This window comes from Lactuca serriola, chromosome 2, assembly GCF_051521515.1.
Source record: "Lactuca serriola cultivar US96UC23 chromosome 2, Lser_US96UC23_V15, whole genome shotgun sequence".
Lineage (NCBI taxonomy): Eukaryota > Viridiplantae > Streptophyta > Magnoliopsida > Asterales > Asteraceae > Lactuca > Lactuca serriola.
This window is the reverse complement of record NC_136409.1, coordinates 139,242,612-139,265,760: the sequence shown is the minus strand read 5'-3', so window position 1 is coordinate 139,265,760 and position 23,149 is coordinate 139,242,612. Positions and strand designations below refer to the sequence as shown.

The following is a 23,149-nucleotide window of genomic DNA, read 5'->3' as shown; positions in this document are numbered from 1 at the left end:
GATAAAATTACCCCTAGTGTGCCAAGCACGTGATGGCTCTTAACAAATGGGACTAACGGCTAATAGAAGCAGGGACTAAACATATAGTAAAAAATAGATGGATGCCTATAATGTAAAAATAAAAGTAAAGAGGAACATAAAACTTTTACAAACCACATGGAACTTTTCAATAATTTGTTGTAAATTTTATTATACAAATCAATCACAACTTTGTTATGTAAATAAAACGGAACTAACAAGTAAAATACATATTTAAATCAAATTTGTGCTGTTCAAAATATATTTCAAGTTTTAGTCAAAAATTCTTATTAAAATATATCGTAAAATAATATAATATTTACTTGAAAATGAAAAAAATATAAAATAATCACACAGAAATCAATACTTTTGGTGGTTATGGTGCATTCAAAGCGTAAAAGTTGAATATTTAAGACGAATGATTTTCATTCTTCTTCTCCGTCTTGCTTCTGTCTGAACGAAGCTTCCTCAGTTATTGCAACCGCAGTTTGAGCCACTCTGTTTCCTTCCACCGATTCTTATCTCTATATTAAGCTTAAATCTCAGTGACCACAACACATTGCTCCAATTCCTCGAGAAGACAGATAGAAACCCCAATTTTCACACACTGTAGGTGCTGTGTGTGAGAGAGAAACACCATTTCTGCACTCTCTCTTATATACACAGCTGCATCCTCGAGATTCTCATTCCATTGAATATATTTTGAATCTTTTCTCACTGTCAATCGATTCTAATCTTATCCCAACCAGCAATATACTCGATCGAAGGTATATCTTTCATTTATTTTCTGTTTCATACATGTATATGTATATGTCATCCTTGGTTTCGATTGATTTCTCGCCAAAATTTAAATGGGTTTTGAGGTTTCGCGTTTCTGCTAATGGCTTTCGATTCATTTGAAAAAAAATCTTGATTTATGGTAAAAAAAATTATGTTTCAAACTACAACACAACAATAATCCCTACTTAAAAGTAATTGATGTGTGTTTATCGACTATAATAACTGTCATTTTTCAGTTTAGAATGATTTCTGTCTAAAATATTGAAATAGATTTGGGAATTTTGCATTTCTGCACATGGATTTCGATTTTTACGATTTTCTTTTTCAATCTTTAATGTGTCTTTCTTCAGTGTACCAGTTTTGAAGAAAATGGGATCATCTTTTTCATGGCCATACGCAAATATCAACGACCTGGATGATCACATCGAATCAATCATATCCAAATCGTTAAGCTTCAAAGAACAAGATGTAAGAACAGTGTTAAGATCATTCAGCTTTGACGACATTCGTTCTTCCAAGCCTGCAAAGATGAGATCATTTCGTTCAAATAGTATGATCCGAGGGTCTCTAAGCTTTAATGGGAGGGAACGCAAAAAAGCATCTACCTTTAAACGTTCTTCCACAGAAAAATATCAAAAACCTGCAAAAACAACCCTCGAAAACACATTGCTTGAACCTGAAACAAAACGGGTCGACCCGGAAACACATGGACCTGAACCACCATCGCCTAAGTCACCCATGAATCGTGATCTTGCTGCTCTTAAGTTGCAGAAAACTTATAAAAGTTTCAGAACCAGAAGACAGTTAGCTGATTGTGCAGTTTTGGTCGAGCAAAGATGGTTAGTTTTCATTATTTGCATGGATTTGATTAATTGGAATTCGAGATTCCATTCCTTTCTTCTATTAACAAACACCCTAACTTTCCTTTACACTTTATGTAGGTGGAAGCTTTTGGATTTTGCTCAGCTGAAATGCAGTTCAGTATCATTCTTTGAAGTTGAGAAACCAGAAACAGCTGTTTCACGTTGGTCAAGAGCAAGAACTCGGGCTGCGAAGGTACAAATTTCTTCTAGATTCTGATGGAAACTGTCAAATTGGAATTCAAGATTCCATTCCAATTTCCATGTCATTCCATTCTAGTAGAATCTTTCAAATTGACAAATTCCTTGTCTGATGGATTTCCGAGGGCGGAAGGAATTCGATTCCTTTCTTCCTTTTTTTTTTATCTAAATAACAAATACCCATAAAATAAAGAATTTAATTATATATATCTTTACAATAAGCAAAAAGTTGATTCCAATATAAACAAATTGATCCTCGACAGGTGGGAAAAGGGTTGTCAAAAAACGAAAAAGCTCGTAAACTTGCCTTACAACATTGGCTCGAAGCAGTAAGTCTTCACTCTACTTTCTAAATATCTTCTATTTCCTTTTTTCTTTTTGTAATATTTTTATTAATCAAACTATTTTCATTAAAACAGATTGATCCACGACATCGTTATGGTCATAATCTTCAATTTTATTACGCCAAATGGCTTCATTGTGAAAGCAGACAACCCTTTTTCTATTGGTAAGAACATCGACCTTGTTCTTTTTTCCATATATTTACAAAACCAAGGGCAAATTTGTAAAAAGTTACGACTTTATGGTTTCTCAGGCTTGACATAGGGGAAGGGAAAGAAGTAAACCTTGAAAGATGCTCAAGAACAAAGCTTCTTCAACAATGCATCAAATATCTAGGCCCAGTAAGTTTTACAAAATTTATACATGTAACTTTAGTTTTATAATTTTATATTTTTATATGCTTGAATTGCATAAAAGTGCATTCCTGAAATGTGTTTCTTTATGTTTATAGACAGAAAGGGAGGCGTATGAAGTTATAGTGGAAGATGGAAAATTTATGTACAAACATAATAAGATTATAATAGATACAACGGGTGAATCGGATGATGTTAAGTGGATATTTGTTCTTAGCACATCAATGGTTTTATATATTGGAATGAAACAAAAAGGAAAATTTCAACATTCAAGTTTTTTAGCTGGTGGAGCTACAATATCTGCTGGAAGAGTGGTGATTAAAGATGGTGTTCTAAAGGTATGTTTGAATAATTCAAAATGCTAATTGCTTTAATAAACAAATAATTGAAATTACATTGTTGTTTTTTTGCATGTAATGCTAATTAAAATGTGAAAATTGGCTCGATTCTTGTAGGCTGTTTGGCCTCATAGTGGACATTATCTCCCTACAGAAGAAAACTTTGATGCCTTCTTAACATTCCTTATGCAACACAATGTTGATGTTCATGCTGTTAAGGTACAATAATTGATCATATTCATTTGGTATTATTATATTATATGGGATTTTGTATTGAAGTATACTTTTTCTATGTTGCAGAAAAGCCCAGATAATGAAGAAGAAGAAGCAAGTTTTGAAATTGCTGGATTTGGTATGAGAAATAGTGTATCAGAACCGAGTATCTTTGAAGGCATAATACAAACAAACACCAAAACGTATCAAAGAAAGAACTCTAGAAAAGATCGATACAGCAATCGTGTATATTTATCAACCGATTTGAAGGAAAAGATAACCAAACTTGAAATCCCAAAGAATGAAAAAGTTATCTTGGCTTTCCAGAATCAAGCTCTAGAACCGGAACCGGAATCGGAATCGGAATCGGAATCGGGATCTGATAGAACCACGGATTATGACACGGCAGAGGAGTTTTTATCTGATTTTGAACTTATGGTTTCCAAAAGGAATCTATTTGATTATGGTGAAGAAGATGGAGCATATGATGAACAACATGTCACACAAGAGAAGATTATGAAGAGGATAAATTCTCATAAAGAAAACAAGTCTTTTCAATTGGGTAAGCAACTTAGTTGCAAATGGACAACTGGAGCTGGGCCCCGCATTGGATGTGTAAGGGATTACCCGTTGGAGTTACAAGCACGTGCTATGGAAGAAATGTGTTTGTCACCCAAATGTAGTGCCACGTCACCCAAAGGTAGTGCCATGTCACCTCGAAGATTTGGGATGCTTCTAGAAACAAGTAGTCCGGTTAAGAAAAGTCCACTTGGTCATGGCCAAAATCTTGAAATTGCAATGGTTTTTTAAAGAGGAAGGATTGAAGATTGGAGGGATCTTGAAATTAGGTGTAGTTTTCAAGAAAATTTTGGAACTACATTTACATTGGTTGTTTAATGTTTAGCTTAGTTTATGTTGGGTCTATTTGGTGATAGCAACACCATGAATCTATAATTTTGATGGGGGTTTCAAGAAAATTTTGGAACTTCTTGTTTTATAGGGTAGGGCTAAGATTTGCAGAGTTCTTTTGTAAAATTTTGTTGGTCTTACTTACCAAATATAGTAATAACATGAATATTGAAATTAGATTGAGTTTACAAGAAAATATTGGAATTGGTAGGGGAGGGATGTTGAAGGGGTGCCTTTTAGTGTTTTGTTACTCTTGCAAGTAGCATCATGAATCTTAACCAATAACCTTTTAGTGTTTTGTTACCTTTTCAAATAGCATCATGAGTCTTGAAATTAGATAGGTTTTTCAAGAAAATCTTGAAAATACACGTGTTTTGAACTTTGAAGATGCTAGATTTTAACCAATAATGGCCTTTTGGTGTTTCGTTACTCATGCAAATAGCATCATGAATCTTGAAATTAGATGGGATTTTCAAGAAAATCTTGAAAATGCATTTGAACTTTGAAGATGCTAGATCTTAAACAATAATGGCCTTTTAGTGTTTTGTTACTCTTGCAAATAGCATCATGAATCTTGAAATTAGATGGGATTTTCAAGAAAATCTTGAAAATGCATTTGTTTTGAATTTTGAAGATGCTAGATCTTAAACAATAATGGCCTTTTAGTGTTTTGTTACTCTTGCAAATAGCATCATGAATCTTGAAATTAGATGGGATTTTCAAGAAAATCTTGAAAATGCACTTGTTTTGAACTTTGAAGATGCTAGATCTTAATCCATAATGTAATTAAACCGTATATGTCCATTTATGAGTGAGTAGTAGTATATAGGTAGGTGGTATCCACTTGGTACGACATAGTTTACTTACTTGCAAGCTCTTTTTGTATTGTTGTTGAGAATTGAACAAAATAAGTTAAATTTTAGATAAACGATAAACGATTTAGGTAAAACACACAGAATAAAACTATTAAAAAACTACAACGAAAAAACTTTGACATTGAAGCCACCAACTTTGACTTTGAAGCCACCCAACGAACAACTGTTGCCAATTGACAACTATAGCCTTTGAACTATAAAAAACGTGACATGTTGTGCATGGCTCCACCAACCCAACAGTTGTCTCAAAATAAAGATTAAATGTTCTTTTGTTTCCAATTAATATTTTATTGCTCTAATTGAAATATAATGCCTGTGAAGTATAGCAAAAGTATCCACATTGCCAAAATAAGTTGTATAATATTAAAAGTTTGTAAATGTATGTTATGACTTAAAGAATGGTATTAAAAAATATCAAGTTGCAAAAAATTAAAGGTACATGAGCTAGAAAATTTTCTCATATTCTACCAACTTGTTGTCCAAATTATTATTGTGTTGTTATTAAGTTTCAAAATGTTTATTTTATAAAATTTCAGGGTTTATAATTTTGTTTATTACTCTATAATAAAGTTTAAGTTAAAATATGATAAGCTAGTTTGGGCTTTTTAATTTGGCCCATGATATAAACCCAAAGAAAGAGAAGAAGCCCTATCCGGCTATCCCTCTACTCTACACAATAAAAACCCAATTAGGGTTTTTTCATCTTCTTCTTCTTTGAAGGCGGAGCTTGGCGATTTGCAGCACCAGTTTTTGCACGCATTTGCCACCAAGAAATCGGAGGTTAGTGACCTCTCCGATACTTAAACCATCTTCATCATTCATGTTCGATTTAGTCACTTTAGTGTTTGTTTTCAATCTGTTAAATAGGGAATTGCAAGAATGGCGGAAGTTGCTCCTATTGTTGTTGAAGATGGAAAGAGTCGCAGCGAAGTTTTGCTCTTCAACCGATGGACCTACGACGATGTTCAGGTTAATATCTCTATACCTCAGTGTAAAATCTTGTATTTGCATTCAACACCCATAGATTCTTAATTCCTATTCCTGTAGACGACAATCATCACCATGAATCACTAATTCCATACAACACTAAAACAAAGATGTTGGTTAGAACATGATTCTGTTTACGACTTTGAACAAAAGATATGTAATTTCTCAACAGGTTCCTGATCTCTCTGTGGAAGATTACATCACTGCGACTGCTTCCAAACACCCAATTTACATGCCACACACAGCAGGAAGGTATCAAGCTAGAAGATTCAGGAAGGCCCAGTGCCCCATTGTTGAACGATTAACCAACTCCCTCATGATGCACGGAAGAAACAACGGAAAGAAATTAATGGCTGTTCGCATTGTCAAACATGCCATGGAGATCATTCATCTCTTAACCGATGCTAATCCCATCCAAATCATTGTTGATGCTGTTATCAACAGGTATATAAAGATTACATCTTTCTGTTTCAATTTCCAATTCGAATTCCATTAAAGTTCTTGAACATTTTTTGGTGTTTTTGTAAATATAAACAGTGGGCCAAGAGAAGATGCAACCAGGATTGGTTCAGCTGGTGTTGTGAGGCGGCAGGCAGTGGATATTTCTCCCCTGAGACGTGTGAATCAGGCTATCTATCTACTTACTACTGGTGCTAGAGAAAGTGCTTTCAGAAATGTCAAGACTATTGCAGAGTGTCTTGCTGATGAGCTTATCAATGCTGCAAAGGGCTCATCAAACAGGTGATTTGATCTTTGTTTTTTTGGTTATAAATGCAGTTGCAAAATGAGATTTTGATTTATTTGTTTAAGATGTGTAATAAATTTGGTTTCTATAATGTTTTATAAAAATGTGCAGCTATGCTATTAAGAAGAAGGATGAGATTGAGAGGGTTGCAAAGGCCAATCGTTGAAGAAGCATTGTGTGCTTGTTTTTTTTGGTAGAGTTATGTTTTTGATGTCATGAAAACAGTTTATTTTGAAATGTTTATGTTTTAAATAGATTCTGTTTTGTTTGATTGGAAATTTTGAACCACATATGGTGTTTTGATTCAATATGCTTGTTTGATTTTTTTAGTTTTTCTGTATATATATTTTTTTTAATTCTCGTTCCTTTTTTTTTCACAAGTGACCATCTAAGCTTACAAGCTTGAAATGAGCCGAGCCTTGAAGGGTATGAAACTATGAATTGAATAGTTTGTGAAAGTTGTCTGGATTGTTGATGGCGATTATTGAAACGATTAACACACTCGTTTTTGTATATTGTAAATGAAAAGTAAATGATCATTTAGTAAATACAAGTGGGACTCCCGATTTGACACAGTAGATTAGAGTTCAGTACTAATAATATTTAGTAAATACAAGTGTGCACTCCCACACCTCGTAATTTGTATTATAACTAAAACATTATTTTTGAAACACTTATTAATTCCATTACACTAAAATATATTTGGTGATAAAATCACTAACAAAATCGACATGGCATATGAGTGATGGTGATGATGATAGGTGATTGCCATCTTAATGAATAGTGCTGCAACAACAGGTCAGGTTTTCAATTTATGATACATCAAACACTTGTTCAAGGATTAATCACAAATAAACATCAAAATAAATAAATAAATTTATAAAAACAATATATCAAAAAAGACAAACTAGTCGTGTTACTTTGGACAATGCATATGAACGTTTTTAACAATTTACTCTTTTTTTATCAATAAAAGTAATTTGCTAAATGAAACTTGTTGTCATTTTACAAATTCACGATTATGGAAATAAAACTGATATCCAAAAATGAGTTAACACATGAGTCATCAAGTTGACTGGGGATTAGGATAGGAAGTCCCCCAAGAATAAAACCGAGGATGATGATACTTCTCATCCTCGAACCAGAACCTTATCCTGATAGATATTAACAAATAAATATAATGTAACTTCGTATTTTTATATTGCAAAATTACAATACCAAAATATGATCCAAGTATCTCAAACTTATTAGTCATGGTTGACATTATACACTTCTTTTTAGTTTATCTATTTTAGTCTTGAATATAATTTTTTTTTGTTTTGTTTTATTTGTTTTTTATCTTGCTTGATACATTTTAACCTTGAATATGACTCTTTTCTTCTGTTTCCTTGTTTTTACTTTGGTTAACGTGGTTAAAGATCAATCGAATTTGACCAAATTTGTGCTTTGAAGAAAATATAATCTAATACTTAAAAGTTGTAAACCTTGTTGTATAATTAGTTATAACATGAATTACTTGATTTACGTATTTTTACTTTGTGAATTTTATTGCTTTAAATGAAATAAAATCTAATACTTAAAAGTTGTAAACCTTGTTGTATAATTAGTTATAACATGAATTACTACTTTGTGAATTTTACCAGAAAAAAGGACAAACATATGGTTTACAACTTTTATGCAATGGAGTGTTTCTATGTATTTAAATTTGTAAACTTACATTGATAATTTAAAATTTTAGGGTTTCTATTTACATAAAAATTGTAATTTTAAAACTGAAAAAAAATTTAATTCCTAATTTTGAGAGAGAGGGAATAAATCTCAGTCACACATTTATTTTACCGTAAAACATTGTGTTATACCGACTATAATGGACAAATGTATACACATGAGTTTTTCAAAGCATTAATATGTTCTCTAAAACTATTTTAATCATTATCTTAAAATATATATATATATATATATATATATATATATATATATATATATATATATATATATATATATATATATATTAGGTTATAACCCGTGGAAACCACGGTTAGCAAAGTAAAAGAATATTGATACTTTAAAACTATAATCATGATTTTCAAAGATTTATTAACTTACAAAGGTAGATAATCATTAATAAATGATTTTCAAAAAGTTATTAAATTACCAATGACTTCCAGCCTAGCTAGGAAAAGGTATCGAGTTTAATACCCACATAAGATCAGAGGTCGTGAATTCAATCCCTGCAAAACCGAAAAATGAGCGTCTCTTAAACTTATGTCACATGTGAGGAAATTTTCTCTGAAAATCCTTATGGGGTTGAATTTGCCTTGTAAAGGAGCTCGTACCCGAGGTACTCGTTAAATATGCGAGTAGGCTTCCGTTGAATCATTTGTCGTTTAAAAAAATACAAAGGTAGATAATTTTTAGTAACTTTATAGCTGTTGATTTAAATTAATATATTAAATGATTTGATGATACGAGCGACATTATTTACGTGCAGATTAATAAAGAAACATGATAATGTTATATAATGAAACATACAATTGAATAGTCTAAAAATAAAAACCAAACACAGTTAATCATGGAAATGTAATTGTTATATGACAAAATTAAAATTAAATTATTGTAAGAAACATACATGAATAAAATAAAATAAATAAGAACTAAAGATTAAGATTAAAATGTATTTTACTATTAATAAATAAAAGATGTTATAAGATATAAAATTATAAAAATTGTGTATAAATTTCGAAAAACTTCTTTATACACGACATTTGAAGTTTATTTGTAAGTATATCATCCTTGTTTAATACTAACAATTTTAATATTTTTGTACTTTGAAATGTAGATAAAATAGTTATGTATGGAAAAAAAATATTGTTGGTAAAAAAACTTGCAATAATAAAAAAAAAATGAATTTTAGTTAAAAATTAAATAAAAATATATATGAAAAATAAAAGTTTCTATAGCAGTAAAAAGGAATGTATTGATTCTTATTTTTTGTGTTTTAAAAGTTATATAAGGAAAATAACTTATTTTGTAAAATGTATAACAAAAAAATAATAGTATCAATAAAGAAAGTAATGTACCTTTTTCACTATGTTAATAAGATTTTTAGTTGATGGACATTGACCGGTTGATGTAGTAGAATGTTCTTTCTATTATCCAAATAGATCTTTTTTTCTTATCTTTTTAGAGACAGAAGAGTCAACGTTAATGTTTGAAGCTGAAAAGAAAATAATAACTCTCATTGAGTTGAACATGTTACATGTCATTATTTGAATATACATAATAAAATGATACATATTGTATAAAACATATATTCAAGGAAAAAACTGTTAATAATATATTTTTGTTAAATTGACCAAATAGAAATATCCTGTAAATAATAAGATCCCTGATTATTTCTAAAATTAAAAAGTTTTCTTTTTTGATTTATTTCCAACATATATTGATGGTCATAAATTGGTAAATCATCTTTTTGTTTTTATACAGACTGTGTTTGAGAACAATTTACTGGAACGTTAGTCTACCTCCTGATGGAATGGCAGTCCTCCAAACGGACCAAACCACTTTTGCCATTATAAGAAAAAGATGATCTTTCTTATAAAAGACCATTTAAGAAACTGTTACATAAATGCTTCCTGACATATGAATTTATTACATAAACTGTCCTTGTGGTAGTAAATAGTTAGAAAACTGGTCCCTATAGGAAAACAAAATGACATAAATAGTCTATTTAATAAACTATTAAATAAATGGTCCTTGTGGCATAAAATGACACGAAATATGTATGCATCTGTTACAAATAGTTGGAATATATGTATAAAATAGCATTTTAAACTATTTGGTATAGAGTAAAAGCCAAATTTTCTTTATTTTCCGTTGCTTATTTTTAGTTAAACCATAATTTTCTCCACACCATTGAGATGTAATCTACTATTTTTTCAAATTATTATTTTCATAAAGTAGCATTTTAATTTTTAATTTAAGCATCCCTAATCCAATGATTTCATTAATTTGTTGCATGTGAACCATCATGTTGGAAATACACCTGCTATTTTGGAATAAATTCCTTAAGTTGTGTACGGACATAAAAGAAAGAAAACAACAATCTTGTTAAATTTAAAATTTAATCATCTACATAAAAGTTTATGACAAAAAACATACATCTAGATTTACACTGTCTTTAAGTTGAAGTATATCAACTACAAAAACTTAAAGGGTCAAGGAGGTTTCGATTCAGACTCTGATATTGAACCTATCAAACAACAAGTTTGAGAATTAAATAAGTTATAAAAAAATAAAGAGAAAACATATTAATGATTCACGTTATCCCTACTCACTCCATTCGAAAAAAGATAAATGATCAACAATGAAGATTTCATATATGGAATTGGTAAGTATTTGTGGATTTATTCTTTATTTATAAATGACTAAAAGGGTGTTTATAGCCATAAACCAAAAATATACATATTCAGCTCTACTCTCATAACCCAAAAGTCAAAGATTTAAAAACTAATTCTTCCTCTTTCAATAAAAATGTATACAACTAAAATAAGAAATTAGTCAATTAGTACTATTAAAATTTCAAAAAAATTATCATCTTTTTCATCGGAAAGTCTTTTAGATAGCATCAACTCATTTCAAAAATATATAATATTCAACACATCGGAGAAATAAGTATCAGTAAAAAAAAACCTAAATGAAAAAAGGGAGAAGAATCTATAAACCTAAAACGGCCAACATTGAAAGGTCCATCTGGATTGACTTGCTTGCTAAACCCTATATAAGTCTAGAACAGAGCCTTATCCCTTGCACTGGTTCATTGGTACCCTGTCTATTAAAAAACTATTCAAATTTGTCAAGAATTTAAATATTGTGAAATTAATTACAAAGCAAATCATTGTATCGAACCCATAAACTGTGAAAGCATACGGGAATCATCAAATCATATAAGAATATACAAATTAAAAGAACACACCGACTAAAATTGTTTTCAAATCGATAATTTCATGCAGAAAGAAACACAAATTCTTCTAAAAATTACATCGTTGAGGTGTATATGAAATACACAGGGAATTTAGGGAGTTTTCAGAGGAATATATGTATTAATTGATTTCAAATTTGGAGAAGACTTGCTGATTTCTCGTGGAATACATTGAATTAAATGGGTTGTTGCCTAAATAAATATGAGACAATTGATATATATCCCAAAAAATCAGGGATTAGATTATTGATTACAACGAAAATCATTTAGATAATAAACTGAATTTCAAAATTGATTTTTTGGTTATAGAGGGTGAATGATGGTTTGGGCGGGAAAACGAAGTTAGGGTGGTCTAGAAGAATGCCACGTGGAAAAAGTATGATGTAGATAGATGTCACGTGGAAATTTATGAGTCTTTTATTAAGATACTAGGTTAAAACCTGTAGAACTCATAGATGTTAATTTTAAATATAATTAAAACACGTTGAAATCTGTTTTAAAAAGAAAAGAAAACAATATTCATAATTCAAAATCATAATGACTAACTAAATATCTGCATATATATATATATATATATATATATATATATATATATATATATATATATATATATATTATTTTAGAATCTCTTTCACTTTCTTCCCTATAATTTTCTTGTAATGCCCGCATTTCCAGGCTAGGCATTATTGTTGATGTAATAGTCTAGGTTAACTCTTGTAACTCTTTTTGAAGTATTAATGATGAAATATTTGAGTATTATATGAATTATGTGAATTATGTGTTTATTTTCTTAACTATTATAATTTAATGAATTAAGAATAAAATAAGCGTCAAAATTAAAGTGTGTGATAAGCCCAATATCTTTGCATGAAGATGTAGTGGTTGAAACAAGGATTCCGGAGATATAAAGAATGCCGAAATCCGAATTATAACGAAGAAGTTATGACATGTCGAAGTTTCGCGATAGAACCGGCGACGCTGAATGACGTAAAAAGTGAAATTTACGTTAGAGCGATATTTAGCCTTAGTGATCTAAACATAATTCGTAGAGTTCGTTAAACCGAGAGCGTGCATAAAAAGAACGCCCAAATCTGACTTCGTATGAGGAAGTTATGCTTTTCCGAAGTTTCGACTTAGCAGTATGCAGCTCGAATACTCGATTTGTGACCGAGCGCTTTTTAGCCGAAACAATCTAAACAAGAATCGAAGATCTCGTTAATAGTAGCGAAACAATAGAAAGACAGGCGAAAATGGACGTCAGATGAAGAAGTTATGAATTTATAACGGAGTTTTCCTGTCCCGGCCTACTAAAAATAAATAATAAAATTAAAGTCAAAATTAGCCGACGGAGTCTAAACGAAAGTTTTATAGCGTACTCTCACCTACGCGTGGATATAAAGAATGTCGAAAACGAAGTTCCTATGATGAAGATATGAATTTTTGAAGTTTATTAAATAATTAAAATATTAAATTTAATTATAAATTTCGATATTATGGAAAGGGGGGGAGTCAGCGACTTTATCCACATTACGCCCAGCGTAACTTAATTTACGCCCAGTGTAATTTGGGGTTTAAGCCCCCCTATAAATAGATGTCGAGTGCAACCGAGTTCTATTGCTCATTTCTCTCATTCTCTCGCGTTTTTACCTCGTTTTGCGTGCAATAAATATCCCGAAGCCCCGGTAACATTCTCGAGACCCGAAGCAAGTCCCAAAGCCCCGAAGATCCCGAGAAGTAAAATTCCCGAGCCGAAGCTCTACCCGCGAGGAACCCGGTTTTTTGTGAAGATCTTCCAGATATACCGAAGAATACTACTTCTACAAGCCGTAGTGATGTCTGATCATCTTCTGATCAAGTGAGTGTGTAGTCACTTTTTTCTAACGCATAATTATGAAGTATTTTATACGAAATACGTGTTATGTGTATATTTTGTTGTTATATGTGTGAATGTATATTAATTTTCTTCTATCTCATAGATATGATTTATTCTCTATGAAATACATGTTATGTGTATGTGTCTCATCTGTTGTTTGGAATATGTATTGAATGAGAATGTTGTACATGTTTTAAACTATGTATAAAAATATATATTTTTATCTACTAATATGTTGGGTAGAACATGGGTAGATAGTTAATGTGTGATAAACAGATGAGATGCCTCGATGTTGTTTTTGATTCAGTCATCTAGCGAAATTTAGATGACGACCACAGACTTTTCTAGACAGTCCTGTGGAACGCTAGCAGGCTCGCCACCTGTAGGTGTTAATGAACTTGGGTGTTCATTCGTTGTACTCCATCCCCCTCATGGTTGCCTTATTTGACATATATTGTTGGGAAACCCCCGAAGCATGTGTTGTCGCCCCGATAAAATATTCTAAGACTAGGTCCCTTGTGTTAGTTGTTTTAGGGACGTAAAGTGAGAATAACCGGAATGGGTAATTGGGTTATTGTTGGTAGATGAAATTAATTTAATTATTTATTGTGGGTTGAAAACCCTATATGCTCACCAGGCTCTCAAGCTTGACCCACTCAGTTTTCTTTGTATTACAGGTAGTGGCACCAGAGCATAAGTTGGATGACTTGTCAAGTTATTTTTGGATTATATACCTGTTGTTGTAAATAACTGTTGTAAGGTCTGTATTGAAATGTTTATGCTTTTGGTCTGTTTATCGGAACATGACATCCCGAGTACTGTAATATAATGAAAAATATATTTCTTTAAGAAATGCTTTGGTAAATCTTATCTTTATCATATTTCGTTTTGGGAACAAATTTCACAACTCTTTTAATCAAAGGATTACTCTTAAATCATTTTAAAAGCATAAATTAAACCGGTCTTTTCTGGTCGTGATTTTGGGGATGTCACATTTCTTCACTTAATGCCTTTTTTGTAAAAATGTGGGTTTAATATCTAATACGTTAAATATAAAATTAATGTACAAACATATATAAATAATGAAAATTAAGCTAAACGAATTTGTTAAGAATAACTGTAACATGAATTCATCAATCACACGCTTAATTAATAATTACAACTGAAATTGTAACTAAAAATTTTTAAAAACCAAATAAAATATTTAAGTAGATCTTTTCTTATAAATACACAATTATATATAATATTTGACACAAAAAATTGATTGATAACTTAAACCAAGCATAACATTTAATTAATTATAATTCAACGTTAAGGAATGAGAGACTAAAAAATTTATATGGTTATGAACATTTACATTTACCTTTTATTTTACTTTTTAAAATTGTTTAAAGATGTATTGTATATTGATAGAAATAAATAAAAAAATAAAGAATTAATAAAGAAAAGTTAAAAGAGTTAACAAAGAAAAAACAGGGAAAAATATGTTTTCCACACGAAGTTCTAATCTTCTAAACATTTTTCCTCATTTTTTTTTTGACATAATCACTAAAGTAACCAAGATTAGTGGTTTCATTTTAACAAATAGAACACAATGTTGATACTGAATAAAACTTGGAACAATTGACGTAGGATCATATCTTGTTGCAAGATTACATTTTTGCACATCAAACCTTCATAAAAAATTGATGTTATCACCTATACCATTATCACCAAGTTACGTTTTAACTTTTAAGACATGCAATTTCACTATTATTTAAAAATAATAAATAAAAAAAAAAAGAAATCATTCATATATGGAATTAATCCATTATTTCATTTTGTAAAGCTTGGCTACGTACGTAACTGCATCACATATAATGATTGCCACCATATATGGAATTAATCCATTATTTCATTTTGTAAAGCTTGGCTACGTACGTAACTGCATCACATATAATGATTGCCACCTGAGTTAACAATTCCTTTTAATTAAGTTTTCTAATATAAGGAGGCTATCATTTCCTTTATCAACTAAAGAATCTCTTAAAACCAAGTATTGTACAAAATAAAGATAACAACATCCATTTCCATCTTAGGATAAGAACCTATAGAATTAAATTCTAAATTTAATTGATCAAATATCATGTTAGACCTAATATGAATACACAAAATGCCAACTCCAAGTAAGTAATAAAAGAGGAAATTGGAGGAAGAGAGAACCAAGATTAATCTGGATTCCACATCAAAACAACCACGGTAGTAATTTAAAAACCTCAGTTTTAATATATTACTATGTCATAGAGTAGTGGACAATAATTCATACCTCAATGGGATTAACATTACATTTAAAATCCTTATTGTAGCTTATCATCTTCAGGTCGTAGTTTCTAGAATCATAGCATAATACTTTCAGCTTTTTCCTTACCATCACCATCATTATTTTTGTAATGAACACCATCAGTCATAAGGATAAGTTTGTCATTTTGAATGAATGTTAGCAAATCTTTGTCTGATTAATCTTATCATGCATCAAATAATGCAAGAATAATACCATTAAATACATGCCATATATTGTATACTTGTGAAGTATTTTTTTCCTTTTTCGTTTTTTCTGTAAAAGATGTAGAATTTTAGGAGCAAATCAATATACCTTCTTATGGAAAAACTATTAAAAATCAAATTTTTATAAAGTACAATGACATATTCAACATATTTTTTAATGTTTCATTGGTTAATTTATTTTTCTAAATAAAATGCAAAAAAAAGAAAAAAGATAATATGAAAGAAATGTGATTGATTATAAAACTCAATGGCTAAGAGAACATCTACATTCTATAAATGAACTGGAAGTAAAACTCAATGGCAGCTTGAGAGTTTACATAAATCAATGTGAATGGATTAGGAAACAAGCTTGATCTTTCTTAGAATTTTATCCCCTTTTATTACATCCAATGGTTGGACTGCAATAATATAGTATGGGATCATGAATATCAATACAGTAGCTCTTATAGGGACAAAAAAGTCCATTGTTGCCATTATAAGCTTGCATATGCATCTAAATTTAAGCCAAATGTAGTAGCTACCAAAAAACGCCACTGTTTCAGTAACCCAATTGGAAAAATAATCAGTCCCCAATTTTAATTTTATCCTTAAGGAAGACCCAAATTTTGTGGAAGCTTGTACATATTCATTGGTGAAAAAAATGTAGAAAGTTGAGAGATGAAGTATATGACCCAATCTTCCGTAATTAGAATAACGGTAGAATACTAGAATTAATGTGGATCAAACATATATCATCAAGTCAATCCCCCACCCCCTCAGAAACTTAAGAAATATCAAATTGACACAAATGCCCATGATACCACTTAAACATGAAAGCTTTATTCTATTTATGCCTTTAATAAGCACATAAAAATTACAATTTTTTAAGAAATTCATTCTGACGTGATAAGATTGCATAATTTTCATTTGCACATCTTGTTTACTTTCATTTCCAATTTTTTTTTTTTTTAAGAAAATCACAACAAGCTGGTGAGATTGTCTCAAGCTTTTTTGACTCACTTACCAGAAAATTAGGTTGATTTAGATTAGTATTTTATATTCATCCACATACCAGATGAGCAATTTTACTAATTCTTTTCAAATCAAATGATTGAAATAAAAAACTTTTTTTTAAGAATCTAACACATCAACACTTACTAAAACTTTGTACTTTAGTTTTAATTACAAGGAAATAAATACTTTAACTTTCTCCGCAGAGAGATTTTTGTGAAATTTATGATTAGCATTGTTAAAAAGCACGCTTTTATTATGAATGTTCGATTTAAATTTCTAGTTTATCAAGAACTTGTAAAAGCCCTAATTATATTAAGAATATCATACTAAAAGCCCTAATTTTAAAATATAATCATATGAATTGGCAAAGTAATTGATAGCAAAGACTGTGTATGTTTAAAAATTATCCATTTGAATGTAAGTAACATGACTAACCTGTCTCTAACATTAACTTCTTCGACATACATTAACTTCTTCGACATTAGCTGACAGGCGTTGAACTACAACAACATGAGAAAAAGAGAGAGATTAGGGCATATGTGTTGATAATGACAGGCATGGAGAAATCTCAGTGAGATGGACAGAAAATAGCGTTAGAAATTGAAAAGACTAAAGAGAAGAATACGAATTCACCTTGTTATAAAACCAAGACAAAAGTTGATTTGAGTCGACCATTTTGTTTCTTTGCATAAAAATCTAAAGGATGAAGAAGAAACGCCAGGATCCAACACTATCGAAAACACTAAACACCACAAAATCACTACTGTAACACCCATTACTGCCACCAATCACAACCCTTAATCCACCACCACTACCAACCATAGAGCACCATCACCTTCTACCTACCGCCTCCTCTATCTGAAAACAACCGTATACCCACTTTCACATATTTGTTATCACTACTGCCAGCACCACAAACCACTTCCACTTTAATACCATTCTCTTACCACCATTGCTCAAGCCGGATTTTAGCATGGAACCAATCGACCAAGAGAGAAATGAAATAAGGAGAAAGAGGCGCATAATTAGGGATTTCAAAAACGATATTCAAATATCACTTCTCATAGAGGTTGAAGAAATAACGGGATTAGGGATTAGGGATGGAGATTTTAAATTGGTAAAATTTAAGGAAATCAATAGGAGAGTTTCCGATTTTGAAGCAATCACAGGGTTATTTTGGGAAAATCACTTTGAGAGAATGGGTGGGGAAAAAGCTTGGAAGGGGTTAATTGATTGCCACGTGGCATATTAGTAGTGTTTTATTAGGATAGGTGAGGTGATATATATACTAGGCGAATGCCCGCGCGTTGCTCAAAAACACCTATATAGTTGAAGTCTTTACAAATATATTATTTTTTTAATATAACAATAACGTTGTTGTTAAATTTGATATAATAATTTCTATATACTAAAGTGATATAATATATTGATTATTTTGAATCATATGATAATATATACATTTATTATAACTTCATAATTTCAATTGTTTAAATGGCTTCTACCCGCGAGTTATACATGAATAAAATTAAATATAATATATGATTTGATGTTATTTATAGTTGTTTTTATTGTTAATTAATTTTTTTTTAATTTATTTGCTTAATGTTTTAATTTCTATCATTATAATTATTTAAAACATCAAACACTGTTTTTTTATTTTAAAGCTAACAATATAATCATTTATATAGAGTTGTTTTTAATTATTGTTATTGTAAGTTATTTTAAGCTACGTATTTGAAAACTTTTAACAATTATAAAAATATATTTAAGAAATATTTTAGTTAATTTGAAATTACAATTTAGTTTTTGCTTTTATGACTACAATTTATCACTTTTAACTATTTGCAAAATATTCTTCAGTTTTTTTAAATGGAACTGAAATTTATATTGGAGTTGACATTGTAATGCGCAGAAACACCTATATAGTTGAAGTCTTTACAAATATATATTTTTTAAAATATAACACTAACGTTGCTGTTAAATTTGATATAATAATTCGTATATTAATTTGATATAATATATTGACTATTTTGAATTATTTGATAATATATAAATCTATTATAACGTCATAATCTCAATCGTTTGAATGACTTCTACTCGCGAGTTACACATCGATAAAATTAAATATTATATATGGTTTAATATTATTTATAGTTGTTATTTTTAACTAATTTTTTAAAATATATTTGCTTAATGTTTTAATTTCTATCATTATAATTATTTAAAACATCAAACATTATTTTTTGATTTTAAAGGTAACAATATAATCATTTATATAGAGTTATTTTTAACTATTGTTATTATAAGTTATTTTAAGTTACTTATTTGAAATTTTTTAACGATTATATAGATATATTTAGGAAATATTTTAGTTAAGCTGATATTACAATTTAGTTTTTTGCATTTATCACTATAATTTATCACTTTTAACTATTTACAAAATATTATTTGGTTTTTTTAATGGAACTCAAATTTATATTTAAGTTGACACTGTAATGTTATATTTAAATTAACAATTTAAGTATTTTGTCCAAACTGTTCAAAAATTATAACTTTAAACTGATAATGGTTTACATGCAACAACATTTTAAATCTAATAAATTAAGTAAAATATGTTACAATTTAAAGAAATAACTTTATAAATAGAAGTAAAGATATTATTTTAAAATTGAAATTTAGTCTATTTATGATTACACTTTAGGTTTGATATTTATTTAACCTTATTAACCAACTTACAATCATTATTAGAAAGACACTACAATTTATCACTTTTAACTATTTATAAAATAATCTTTGGGTTGTTTAAGTTAAATAAAATTTATATTTAAGTTGAGCATATAATGTTATATTTTAATTAATAATTTAAGTATTTTATACAAATTGTTCAAAAATTATACCTTTAAAATGATAATGGTTTACATCCAACGATATATTAAAAATAATAAATTAAGTATAATATGTTAAAAGTTAAAAAAACATAATTTTATAAGTAGAATTAAAGATATTATTTTAATATTGAAATTTAGTTTATATATAAATACACTTTAGATTTGATATTTATTTAACCTAATTACCAAATTATAATTATTATTGTAAGGAAATTGAAAAGTCATGGGAGTTTCAAATGAATGTGGTGAGAGAAAAAAAGAATGGGGGTTTCAATTGCATGAGATTCAAGAAAAAATGCTAGTTTTATAAGTATGTATGATACTAGTTTATAACCCGTGGAAACCACGGTTACAAAATTAATTAAATATTCATAGTAAAAAATTCAAAATAATTAATCAATTATTTTATATAAAATTTAAAATACATTATTAATTAAGAGATTTTTTTATTAGTTATGTAAAATTATAATTATTGATTCAAATAAATATGTGTAATTAATTTATCATATATATTAGACTCTTTTTATTTGTGAACTAATGAAAACAATAATATAAAATTTAAAATTTAAAATAAATAATAAATAGATTGGCAAATAACATCACATTAATTAGGAGGTTTAATGAATTTAAAATGGAGAATTAATAGAATGACAAGTGACATCACATTAATTAAAATGTCTAATATGATGACACTTGGCAAAAGGACTACTCTTTTATTAGTATATATATATATATATATATATATATATATATACACTAGGTTACAACCCGTGGAATCCACGGGTAAAAAAATTTGTAAAAAATGTATAGTATTAATAAGAAATATTTTTGTTTCATATTTTTATATTTATTATTTAAAATTAATATTAATATATATATTTGTACAAAAAGATACAATTTTGAATAGATGTTAAAGAGAAACACAAGCAAATATTAGAAAATGTAAATACGAAGATAACTAAAATGAAACTTTGAATATTTGAATGTTTTATGAAATGCGAGGGCAAATCAGTAATTTTTTGATTGGAGGGAGCAAACAATAAACACCATGTGACATATTAAAGTGTGAAAATGAAATATCAAAACAAAATCAATATTATGGATTGCAATGGTATATAAAAAATAAAATAAAAAACACAATTGTTTTAATTTAAGAACTACGAAGCATTTATAAATTTCTAAAAACTTCCTTATATACAACATTAGAAGTTTTGTTTGTAAGTCTACCATCCTTATCTAAAATTAACAATTTCAATCCTTCTCTACTTTGAACTCTCGATAAGGCAACATACAACTGTCCATGTGAAAAAAACAGGATCTTCGAGATAGAGACCAACCTTTGATAGCGACCGCCCCTGACTTTTATTAATTGTCATTGCAAAACATACAGCCAAAGGAAATTGTCTTCTTTGAAATTTGAAGGGAATTTTTTTTCAGATGGACTTAAAGATATTCTTGGAATAAAGGTTTGTTTTCCAATATTAGTTCCAGATATGATAATTGCCTCAATAACACGTTTGCCCAGAGATTTCACTTGTAGTCTGCATAAGTATATATATATATATATATATATATATATATATATATATATATATATATATAGAGAGAGAGAGAGAGAGAGAGAGAGATAAAATAGTTATAATTGAGATTAAAAAAAATTATAAACAAAGTAATAACAAATTTATTGAACGTACCGTTAGAACCCGGGTTACTAATATTTGTAGAAGATAGAATTCGATCGACTGATGTAGAGTACATCGGTATATATTTTGTATATTTCCATATTTTCTGTTTTCCATATGTAATATGTAACGCTCTGTTTAATGAAGCAGGGGTAAAAGTGGGATTTAACATGGGCAGAAGAATGAATTTTTGATATGACACGTGGACAACAAGTTTTGTTTATTAGATAGGGAGATATATATAAACACATACACACACACTAGTGGTTTACCCGCGCAAAGCAGCGATGGCGAATAGTTTCGGGCGGTTATTAATTCATTGTGGCGATTAGAGGGTGCAACGATAAATCTCAATCAATAGTTTTCTAGAGACAATTAGTTTTATTTCAACATGTTATTTTGGATTACAATAAAAATATGTTATGATTGACAATTGCAAAATGGTATAACCGACAAGTATTTGAGAAAATTGATTTTTGAGATAGCACTGGAGAATCGAACACGTACATCACTCACCAACTAATGCTTTTTATGCATATTTTGATTTGGATTTTGATTTTGGTGATATATGCATATATAAATTTTATTGTATTTAGTTGGTAGACGGAAACAATTTGGTTGCCGGAAATTGTTTATGGTAGCCAACATTATTTGTCGAAGTGAAAGAAAAGATGTAGTTACAAATTAAAAAGTGAAATAAAATATATTAAAAATTAACTTACTACCTTTTACTAATTAAGTTTTAAAACACTATCATTTAATAAATACATTTTAAAAGTACTATACCTTGATACAAAACTCGATAAATCTATAATCCTCATGTAGGATTTTCTTGTTCTTGATCATGGCTTGATTTTGATCCAACTAAGTGGAGGGTGTCTAAAGGTCATTTTCTCACAAAACAAATCCCAAAAAAAAAGGTTTAAAACTTTTTCTGTTATGGAGTTTACGTGTTTTTCAGAAATGGATATACATAAACATATACAAATAAATTAAAATTTACTTTGTTGGAATACGCTTAAATAAATAAATAAACTTTATTGATATTTACATCAACTCACAAAAGAATGAATAACAACAAAAATATAGTTTGTTGCTATATTTGAAAAAAGGAGCGTAGGACTTAAAAATGATATAAAATCACTAATCACAAAATAAATACAAAAAATTGAATTTGTGACCTAGCTAGCTGACTCTTCATTACTTAATTTTCAGGAATCCTAACCTAAAAGAGTAATTGGCCACCGTTACGAAGTCTGATTAATCTAAAAATGCAATTTTAATTTTTTATTTTTGGAACGTTGTTTAGGTTTAGTCCTTAAAATTAATTTTACATTATTATTATTATTATTATTATTATTATTATTATTATTTAATTAAGGCTAATATAGTTCAATACATATTATTTAAGATTTCCAACACCAGTTAATAATTACCATTAAAAATTCATAATTGTCATTATCATCATATTTGCTTGCATATGAAAGGCTAATACAAATTACAGCTTTCATTTGCAGTTAATTATACAACAAATTATTAAGAATAGATTTCTCATATGATAAAGAAA

The 23,149-nt window shown here is 29.0% G+C and overlaps 2 protein-coding genes across 2 annotated transcripts; both read left to right on the top strand.

The window, feature by feature from the left end:
• The first annotated feature begins 441 nt into the window (after positions 1 to 441).
• Positions 442 to 4,191, top strand: LOC145086869 (IQ domain-containing protein IQM6-like). The gene is made up of 9 exons (XM_079024710.1): positions 442 to 785; positions 1,149 to 1,637; positions 1,740 to 1,854; positions 2,123 to 2,188; positions 2,279 to 2,367; positions 2,455 to 2,542; positions 2,653 to 2,892; positions 3,010 to 3,111; positions 3,193 to 4,191. The coding sequence occupies exons 2-9, from the start codon at positions 1,168 to 1,170 to the stop codon at positions 3,913 to 3,915; spliced, it is 1,893 nt and encodes a 630-aa protein (XP_078880836.1). The 5' UTR covers positions 442 to 785; positions 1,149 to 1,167; the 3' UTR covers positions 3,916 to 4,191.
• A 1,329-nt stretch (positions 4,192 to 5,520) lies between these two features.
• LOC145086868 (small ribosomal subunit protein uS7-like) lies at positions 5,521 to 6,950 on the top strand. The gene is made up of 5 exons (XM_079024709.1): positions 5,521 to 5,669; positions 5,757 to 5,858; positions 6,049 to 6,320; positions 6,414 to 6,617; positions 6,733 to 6,950. The coding sequence occupies exons 2-5, from the start codon at positions 5,769 to 5,771 to the stop codon at positions 6,785 to 6,787; spliced, it is 621 nt and encodes a 206-aa protein (XP_078880835.1). The 5' UTR covers positions 5,521 to 5,669; positions 5,757 to 5,768; the 3' UTR covers positions 6,788 to 6,950.
• The last annotated feature ends 16,199 nt before the right edge of the window (positions 6,951 to 23,149 follow it).

What these genes read in the sequence shown, in the direction of transcription:
- LOC145086869 (XM_079024710.1), top strand. Translation starts at nt 1,168, where the DNA reads ATGGGATCATCTTTTTCATGGCCATACGCAAATATCAACGACCTGGAT. An exon ending in CAAGAACTCGGGCTGCGAAG is followed by an intron (nt 1,855 to 2,122) that starts GTACAAATTTCT and finishes GATCCTCGACAG; the next exon opens with GTGGGAAAAGGGTTGTCAAA. An exon ending in TACAACATTGGCTCGAAGCA is followed by an intron (nt 2,189 to 2,278) that starts GTAAGTCTTCAC and finishes TCATTAAAACAG; the next exon opens with ATTGATCCACGACATCGTTA.
- LOC145086868 (XM_079024709.1), top strand. Translation starts at nt 5,769, where the DNA reads ATGGCGGAAGTTGCTCCTATTGTTGTTGAAGATGGAAAGAGTCGCAGC. An exon ending in GGACCTACGACGATGTTCAG is followed by an intron (nt 5,859 to 6,048) that starts GTTAATATCTCT and finishes ATTTCTCAACAG; the next exon opens with GTTCCTGATCTCTCTGTGGA. An exon ending in GCAAAGGGCTCATCAAACAG is followed by an intron (nt 6,618 to 6,732) that starts GTGATTTGATCT and finishes AAAAATGTGCAG; the next exon opens with CTATGCTATTAAGAAGAAGG.